This window comes from Rhinolophus hipposideros (assembly GCF_964194185.1).
Source record: "Rhinolophus hipposideros genome assembly, chromosome: 16".
In the NCBI taxonomy this organism is placed as follows: Eukaryota; Metazoa; Chordata; class Mammalia; order Chiroptera; family Rhinolophidae; genus Rhinolophus; species Rhinolophus hipposideros.
The window spans coordinates 52,078,536-52,088,755 of NC_138062.1; the positions used below are offsets into that span (position 1 = coordinate 52,078,536).

At 38.6% G+C, this 10,220-nt stretch overlaps 1 protein-coding gene across 1 annotated transcript; it reads left to right on the plus strand.

The window, feature by feature from the left end:
• Positions 1-647: 647 nt before the first annotated feature.
• TKTL2 (transketolase like 2) lies at positions 648-2,537 on the plus strand (the record flags this gene model as incomplete). Its single annotated transcript, XM_081076954.1, has 1 exon — positions 648-2,537. One exon carries the CDS (start codon positions 648-650, stop codon positions 2,535-2,537), a length of 1,890 nt encoding a protein of 629 aa, XP_080933080.1.
• Positions 2,538-10,220: the final 7,683 nt, after the last annotated feature.

The window sequence follows — 10,220 nt, forward strand, 5'->3', positions numbered from 1 at the left end:
TCTATCTATAAGTTAGAATTTTCCATTGCTCTGAGAAAGTCTATGGTGACATAGTGCTGCCATATGCCATATAAAGTGCTGCCAGATTTGAAGCGACTGGAAAAAAAAAGTGACTTTGGACCATTTGGACTAATGCTCTACTGTAAAGAGTGATGTCTCAGATACAGTGTTAATCCATATAAAAGAAGCACAACCTCACAAATAGCTTCCTGTAACATACGGATATAAGAATGCCCCCTTTTGAACTTACAAGGAAAGGTATAAATAAATTTGATGTTTAATAATGTTGAACATGCAAGTAACAAAAGAAATCATTAAAACCCATTCAATTGGGCTGGAAGGAGACGGTCACGTGTAGAAGAAAGAGGCAGAATCACGCGGAGGAAGGAAGCGTGTGGAGGCACGTGGCAGGTCCCCAGGTTGTCTACCGGTAACAGCCTCGCGACAGAGCTGGCGGGCCACGCCCGTGTCCCTGTTGCCGGTTGCTGAGCCCATTTCCTCCAGGAGGCGGGGCCAGGAGGCGGGGCCAGGAGGCGGGACCAGGAGGCGGGGTCACGTGACGGGACGGCCACGGGCGCGCAGCCAACGTTTGCTCCGCCGGAACCAGCGTTTACTCTGCGGGAACCGACGTTTGCTCTGCACAAACCATGGCCGACGACGCCAAGCCCGACGCCAAGCCCGACGCAGACACGGTGCAGGTGCTGCGGGACATGGCCAACCGCCTGCGGATCCATTCCATCAGGGCCACGTGTGCCTCCAGCTCCGGCCACCCCACGTCGTGCTGCAGCGCCGCCGAGATCATGTCCGTGCTCTTCTTCCACACGATGAGGTATAAGCCCACAGAGCCAGAGCACCCCGACAACGACAGGTTCATCCTCTCCAAGGGCCATGCAGCTCCCGTCCTCTATGCCGCCTGGGCAGAGGTGGGCTACATCAGCGAGTCCGACTTGCTGCACTTGAGGCGAATTCACTGTGACTTGGAGGGACATCCCACCCCACGGCTGTCGTTTGTGGATGTGGCCACGGGATCTCTTGGGCAAGGATTAGGTGCCGCGTGTGGAATGGCTTACACTGGCAAGTACTTTGACAAGGCCAGTTACCGGGTGTTCTGCCTCTTGGGGGACGGGGAATCCTCGGAAGGCTCCGTCTGGGAGGCCTTGGCCTTTGCTTCCCACTACAGTTTGGACAATCTCGTGGCGGTGTTCGACGTGAACCGCTTGGGGCAAAGTGGCGTTGCACCCCTGGAGCACTGCACCGACGTCTATCGGAATCGCTGTGAAGCCTTTGGGTGGAATACTTATTTAGTGGACGGCCACGATGTGGAAGCCTTGTGCCAAGCATTTTGTCAAGCGGCTCAGATGAAGAACAAGCCCACTGCCATCATTGCAAAGACCTTCAAGGGCCGGGGTATCCCCAACGTTGAGGATGCGGACAATTGGCACGGAAAGCCCATGCCCAAAGAAAGAGCAGATGCAATCATCGAATTAATTGAGAGTCAGATACAGACCAACAAGAATCTTAGGCCGAAACCCCCTGTTGAGGACTCACCTCAGATCAGCATCAGGCCTATAAAAATGACCCGTCTGCCTGACTACAAAGTCGGTGACAAGATAACTACTCGGAAAGCGTGTGGTTTGGCTTTGGCTAAACTGAGCCATGAAAATAAAAGAGTTATTGTCCTGGATGGGGACACAAAGAACTCCACCTTTTCCGAGATATTCAAGAAAGAACATCCTGAGCGTTTTATTGAGTGTTTCATTGCTGAGCAAAACATGGTAAGTGTGGCATTAGGCTGTGCCGCACGTGGTCGAACCATTGCTTTTGTTAGTACCTTTGCTGCCTTTCTGACCCGAGCGTTTGATCAGATCCGAATGGGAGGCATATCACAAGCCAATATCAATCTTATTGGCTCCCACTGCGGGGTGTCCATTGGTGAAGACGGACCCTCGCAGATGGCCCTGGAGGATCTAGCCATGTTCCGAAGCATTCCCCATTGTACTGTTTTCTATCCAAGTGATGCCATCTCGACAGAGCATGCTATTTATCTGGCCGCGAATACCAAAGGGATGTGCTTCATTCGGACCACCCGACCAGAAACTGCAGTTATTTATACTCCCCAAGAAAATTTTGAGATTGGACAGGCCAAGGTCATCCGCCACAGTGTCAATGACAAAGTCACAGTTATTGGAGCTGGAGTCACTCTGCATGAAGCCTTAGCAGCTGCTGACCATCTTTCTCAACAAGGTATTTCTGTTCGTGTCATTGACCCATTTACCATTAAACCCCTGGATGCTGCCACCATCATCTCCAGCGCAAAAGCTACAGGCGGCCAGGTCATCACAGTGGAAGATCACTGTCGCGAAGGTGGCATTGGAGAAGCTGTCTGTGCGGCTGTCTCCAGGGAGCCTGATGTCCTTGTTCATCAGCTGGCAGTGTCAGGAGTCCCTCGAAGTGGGAAACCTAGCGAGTTGCTGGATATGTTTGGAATCAGTGCCAGACACATCATAGAGGCCGTGAAATATACTTTAAAGAATTAAAATGGCTGATTTCTTTAAAAGTCAGTCTGTTGGTTTTCATCTTAAAATACTGTTATCTTTATATTACATTCATTCTCATTGTTACAAAACCATCATTTATATCTATACCGTTGTGCTTTTTTCAAAAGATGTTTAACAAGTTTCTTTATTCTTAATGTAGAAATTCAAGTTAATTACCCTTCTCTTAAACGATGACAATACAAAAATCACTTTCATTTTTGAATCATTAAAGTCGGTTTAAAGAATTTTAAGTAACCAAATAACAAACAGCCACAATGTTTTCTGATAAGACTACAAATAACTGATTGGGTTGGGAATAACAGGTACCAGTTTCTTAAATGTGTGTAATTTCCTTGCAAGTAGAGAAAATGTGGATTTAACTGTAGACTTCAGTAGCCCAAGTTTTTAAAGCAAGTTTGAGCTGTCATGTAATGCAGTCTTACTGGCAACTTCCCAGATAATGTTTGACTACAGTTGCCTTGGGATTTCCTCTGACGTTTAACTCCATCTCTCCTCTACAGTTTAGAGGCTATGGAGATGCAGTGAAGGTTCTTAAGATACACCATACTGATTGCAGTGGCTGTTTCATAAAGAGATGAAACCATAACTAGTTCTAGTCTGCACACTACACTGTTTGGTGAGGTTTCAGAAATGTTTCATTTTTTCAATGACCAAACCAGACTGCTAACTAGAGTATATTCACTAAGCATACTAAAGTCAATATCATAAATAAATACATTTAAAAACCAGCAGTTTGACTTAGTTTGTTTCTTGTATGTGTGATTTGGTTTCTCTCTTGTTCTTTCTAAACTAGAAGCACAAAGAGGCATGTCCCTGAACAGTAGTAACCCTGGAAAAAGGTTTGAGCTGGAGATAAACAGCCCGAGAACAATGTGTGGGCTGAAAAGCCATGTTTTAAGGAGAACCCTTACTTTTTACCTGAGAGTAGATAAATTATATGGCTAGAATACAAGAAAAGAGTACCAGTCAGGTAAGTTAAAGATGGACCTGAGGTTCATAACTAAATTTAAAATTACTCTGTGTCTGGCTTATCAGGTAATCGGTTCCTTATTTTATCACCTTGGTAAGTGCCCTCATTAAGTTCTTTGGAGGCATCACCAATTTGTTTCAGGAAATGTTGATCTAGAAAGTGTGATAGAGACCAAAAAAGACCTACTTGGGAATCGGAGAAATTGGAGCCTACTCATTCTACCACTGACCTTTTTCTCTGAGCTGGTTCTGTTTTCCTCTTGAAAATTGATCATAAGTGCTCTGTTTGTTTCATAAAATTTAAAAATTATTTTGTAAAAATAAGAACAGTTGCTAAAGGACCATTGTAAACATTTAGAAAATGCACACAAAGAATTTTATCTCACTTATCACACACACACACACATACAGACACACAAATATCCAATTGTGTTTGCTAGTATGAGATTATAACTGGATCTTATAATATAGCCATTCCCATCTAGTAGGATCAGTTAAATATTACATATCTAAGAGGGGGGTGCTATTGAATAACAAGTCTCCATACTTATTTTTCAAACCTGAGAGAGAACATTGATCAGACACAGTAAAATAGATAAAACACTAACACAAAATTACTTGCCATAATTTGAGTGTGCATACTGGGAACGGGTTTCAGTTTTTATGGCTTATAACATGAAAGAAGGGTTCAAAATTGTCTGTTTTCAACCAAACATGCATAAATACACCTTAATAATGACAATAGATCAGGTTGGGTTTTTTTTTAAATGACTAATGCAATCTCAGAGACCACCAAAAATATTTTTTGGAGGAAGGTGGGGAAGCCCTTAAGAATCCTGTAAGGGTTCTATTCCTTGAGGTATCAACCAGTGGCTATCAGTTCCAGAGAGAAGAAAGAAGAGGTGAACCTGGTGTCTACAATTCTTCAAGTAAGAGGGAATATTCTCTAGCTTTAAATCCCTCAAGAGTTTCTTTAGATAAACAGAAGTGTTCACTTTAATGTAGTCCTATTTATCATCGTTTTCTCTCTAGTTAGCACTTTTTGTGTTATGTTTAAAAAATCTTTACTTTCCCTAAGGTTATTGAAGATACTCTCTTGTGTTTTCTTCTGCAAACTTTATATTTTTCACATACAGATCTATAATTCATCTGGAATTAATTATTATGTGAGGTTTGAGGTTGGAGGTCAATACAGTTTTTGACACAATTGCACAGCACCGTTAAAAAACAAAACCCTTTCCCTCACTGCACCAGTGTTATCTTTCTCATGCATCAGGTGACTGTACATGTGTAAATTTGTTTCAGTCCCATTGGTCTATTTGTTTACACTTGTGCCGATGCTACACTGTCTTAATTACCATTGCTTTTTCTTAAATTCTAACATTTAGTAGTTTAAGTCTTCCACTTCCTCCACTTCTTGTTTTCAAGATTGCCCTCCCTTTTCTTGATCTTTTAAATTTTCATATAAATTTTAGAAATAGGCTGTCAATTTCTACAAATATTAAATTGCATCTTGATGCAATTACATCTGGATTATATTCTCTTTTAATATCCCATTTAAAGAGATATATTTTTAGAAGCTCTTTAGAAAGTTAAACTAAAAAGATCTCATTAAAGTAATTTTAGCAATTTAGGTTCACAATCCTTAAACTGAGGTAGATGTCCCTTGTGGGGGGCTGGGTACTCTGGGGAGGGTGTAGGTCCTGAAGATTTTGCAAGTGGCGTGTAGGCATGGAAGATTTTAGCGACTCTATTTCCAGATCCTTAAATCCATGTTTTCGTTCTTAAAATTGATCTGTCTGAGAATAACCCTGTGATTTTTTTTCCAATATCCTCTTTCATAATTGCCCCTCTTCCACTTTTCAAAACAAAGCCATATTTTTCACCCATGCTTACAGTTATCATTCATTACCAGTTGTGACATCTTTGAAGTGCCAAACAAAGGAACACTTTAAAATATTAATTCTGGCAGAGCCTCCTTTAAGGAAGTCACCATGATCCAGTAGTAAATTATGTATCTTACTTTGCCTTCCTGCAATTTTGCCCAAAGTAAAGCCTGAAATTAGAAAGTTACTTGAACCCATGTGAGTATGTTCTGAATTCAGCGTAGACTGGAGGGGTTGGCAAAGATGACATCTTTGTTTAAAAAGTTTTTTTCCTCCTGTGACTCAACTATTGTCAAAGCCCTGTTGCTTAGAGTCTCAAGAGAGCAAAGCAAAGAACATAGTAAGAAATAGTAAAGACGGTAGCACTGTATTTCATCCAGTCCACACGTCCTGAAACATCTCTATGCCTTATCCTTCTATAAGTTTTAGAAATAGAATATTCAAGATTTATGAAAAGTATTTTCAGTTTCTTCATTAAGGAGAAGGTAAATACTCTCATTCACTTGTGTCTATAGTATGAAATTATACTTCGCGTCGTTCCAAGGGAGAGGAAGTTAGAAGTTTCAGGTTTATTTCTGATTGACCAATGGATTGTTTAATTTTTTATATATATACAATTAGTTTAGATTCACAAGAGACATGTTTTCCTTGACTTGTGACAAGATTCCTGGATAATTCATAGCCATATACATTATTTCATTTGGGTGTAAGACTCCAGCTTGCTGTCACTGCTAGACTATTTCTCTGCTTTTTTATCTTTGATATTCCTCATTGTCTCTGATGGTGCATATTGTTACCATGTACTGACTGAATTTATATTAACCTAACTTCAGTTTATTGTGAATTCTGCTGTATAAATAGTTAAGAGATGATCATCCCACATATCAGTGAAAACAACAAAGGAACAAAACAAACAAATGAAGAAATAAAAACTCATAGACACAGACAATAGTTTAGTGGTTACCAGAAGGTAAGGAGGGTAAGGGGTAGTTGATGAGGGTAAACAGGATCAAATATATGGTGATAGAAGGAGAACTGATTCTGGGTGGTGAGCACACAATGTGATATATAGATGATGTATTACAGAATTGTACACCTGAAACCTATGTAACTTTACTAACCATTGTCACCCCAATAAACTTAGAGAGAGAGAGAGAGAGAGAGAGAGAGAGAGAGAGAGAGAGAGAGAGAGAGAATCATCAATATACCTGCTGTAAACCTCACATTTACTTTTGGGCCAATCCCTTATTTTTGATATGAATTTCCACAACTTAGATAACAATTGTTCTCTTAATAGCAAAATATCTTAAATTCAGGTTCGGAGCAAAATGTTCTCCTGTTGCAATCTAGGACAATCTAGGGCATGGTGCCCTGAAGTTTAGAGAACTCACTTTATTTAGTCAGAATTAATTTATCACTGTCAGATTTGATATGTCATTCTAATTCCAATGGATGTATTTTAAAATGTGATATAACAATTTTATTTTAAAAGGCAATTAAAATAATATGAGAATTTACAACCTTAAAAAAATAATTAAAAAATGAGATGTAACTTTAATTTGGGGTAAATGTATAACTCTGTAGCAAGAAAGACCAGTTTAATTATTTTTGTTTAATTAAAAAAAAGGAAAAAAGAAAAACTGTGTTCTAGTTCATCAATGTTAAGTATGAAACAAGCTTATATTTTATTCTCTTTGGGTTTGCTTTTTCTAAACTGAAATAGTTTTGCTGATCAAGTAGGCTAACTTTACTCCTACATAATGTTTATGATTATGAAAAATTAGATTTTATTCACCTTAATTGAATCACTATTCTGATAAGCTTTGTGTCAAGACTAATCAATCATGTTTTGTGGTATGTGAGCTTGAAAATAATTTCTGACAGCTTTAGATAAGTTAAAACCTTGGACTAATGTTAACAATTCAGAGGATAAACTCTGAGGACAGGCTTCCGAGCAGGTCATTTAGACAACTTTCAGACCAAATCAGTGGACTGCATCAGGATGTTCAGGGCTCAGTTTTATGTGAGACATTATGTGACTACCAACCCCAAATCCAGCAGGACAATAATAACTGAATGAACTGATGGGAGGGAAATTTATTGTTGTAATCTGTTTGGAATATTCATTTTGTTTTTCTATTTTTCTAGATATTTAAAGAAGCTATTGCTTAAGCTGCCCCACAATGATTACATACATTCTGCTTTTGTAATTTAAAATGAAGTGTTTTAAAATAATATCTGATTCTCATGGCCTCCTTCTCCTCAGAATTGAAAAACGCCTATGAAATCTCCTTTTTAGTGTGTGGCAAAATAGCTTAGGGTAGTTATTTCAGTAAGAAACTGCCCTCCTTCTTACCAAGTTTTAGTTGGTTATATTATACAATTCCAGCTTTACTTGGAATGTCTTATTTGAGAATGCTGGTGATCCAATCAGGCGAAACAAGCTATTTTAAGGAACAAATACTGATGATCTGTGAAGCCAATGGCTACAAAGTCCTCCCAGGAAAAACTGGCTTGGTATAGGTGGTAAGGAAGTTAAGAAAGAAAAAAAAAACTTAAAAAACTATAGAGCCCTTGAGAAAAAAAGAATTCACCCTCGTTTTTATATACTGTGGTGAAAATTGTCCAAGAGACCTTTAGCTAACTTAGCCTCAACATAGTAAATTATAGTCCTCTTAAACGATTGGAACCTTTGGATTATTGTCTTTCATCCACAGTTTACATACTCATGCAGCTCTTAACCTTCTCTCTCTTTTCTACTTTCCTCCACCCTCACCACAACCAAAATATCTGAAATTATACAATAAAGGCATGACCTTCACCCAATGCATCTTTATTGTACAAGGTACCACAATTTCAGTTACTGTAATAATGGCTTCTGTTTGTTGTTTATGAAAACAGTTCATGAATTTCCAGTCAAGACATCAACTCTTGACTGGGTCCCATACAGATTGGTTCTCTCTACACAGTACTTATCCCAGTACAATGTGTTATTGCAGGTTATCTGGCCATAACTTTTCCCGGACATGGATTGACCAAACCCTTCTTTCTAGTCTGTTCTCCAGGTGACTTCCCACAATTTTGTGACCGTGACAGTGTTTCCTCCTTTTCAAGGCTCCCTTGTATCACTTTGCATTGCTTTCATCACTGCTCATCTTCTCATGTTCTCTGGGACCTTACTCCATTAACTATCTTTTATTTTATTTTTTTTTTTTTCCCCTGAAATCTTCAAGACAGCAAATGGAGTAGCGAGAGGAAGGTGGAAGCCAGGCAGCAATAGGTAGGGATGAAGTAAGTGGTGAGAAAATGAAGCCCGTGATATCAGTAAGACTTTTGAGAATTTTTTTTTTTTACCACTAATAATAATACAGTACTTTAAAAGGTCATAGGTCCATAGGTTTTTAAGATTAGTGGAGATAGCGGTATGGATCAGGCTTAAAAATCAATAGAAAGAGAATGCTATAAAATTTTGAAGATGAAGGTAGACATATATTCAGAGTACTAAAGGGAGGAGGGGATTTGAATTAAGAAGAAAGAAAGGATGAGCTTATAGAAGCTGGGAGATAGTAAGAAGTGATATTTGAATTTGAGGAAGAAAATAAAAGAAGATATAGGGCAGTATTAATCTCTATGTAAAAGGCCAAGTTATCCATTGAGAGTCTCTGACATATTGTATAGATTTGCTCATGAACTATAGAGTTTACACTTTGCAATTCTAAGAACTCAAAATGTCACCTATGTCAGTAGTGTTAGTTATCTTCACTCTTGACTCTTTTTACCTTTGCACTTATTAGTATATCTTAAAAATTCATTTCTTCTCTTACAAAACAGATTATAGCAATTGGTGCTGGTTTACATTTATGTTTATCTTTAAAACTTCTACTTAGTTCAGCCACATCCAATAGTTTTAAAGACTATTTCTCTATCGTACATGTATTCAATGGAAAATGGAACAGTGCTCTATAATGCTGTCTTCATCTGGAAAGCCTTCTACGGAAAACTTCCCTTTCACCATCATCTCTTTGATCTTAAATGCACTTTCCAGGTATTTATAATGCTGACTTACATCATTTTCCATTTTTAAATAATTACATCAGATTGTATAATAACATATTTCCTAACCATTTAGAATCTCCTCTTCTTTTGGACTTCTGTTCTTCAACATGGCTACGTACGTGGAGCCGAAATAGGAAATATATCAATTAATCAACAGATTTGGGAGTGTCTTTAAGCCTGAGTGCCATTGAAAGACACATTTTATGAGCAATATTGACACCTATTCTTAAGAATTTGACTGAATCATACACTGATTTTTGCACCATCAATGTCCATGCCCTCAGTCTTTTGTTTTATCTCCTTTTTAATCCTCTCACATGCCTTCCTACTTTAGAATTTCTCTGTATCTTCATTTATTTCTATATTCTGTAATTATTAGTGAATATATACTATGTAGAGGATACCCTAATAGGCTTTGGAGAAACAGAGATTAAAAAAAAAAAAAAGTTTGGATACTTACCATGGTTCCTCTTCGGTGGGAAAGATATGTCCATAAGTAAAATTCACAAACACAGGATGATATTACACTGAAACATATGAAATTCTCATTGTTGTGGGTCAAAATTATTCAAATATTAGAAGTTTCATATGATTTAACCTAACATGCTGATGTAGATTTTGAAAGTATTGCTTAGGTATTAAGGTATTAAGAACAACGACAGGTGTTAGGTGTTAGGCAGTAAAGAAATTGGAAAGAAAATGGGCATATTGGAAGAGAAGAGTATATTCCATACATGGAAAAAACCTTCAG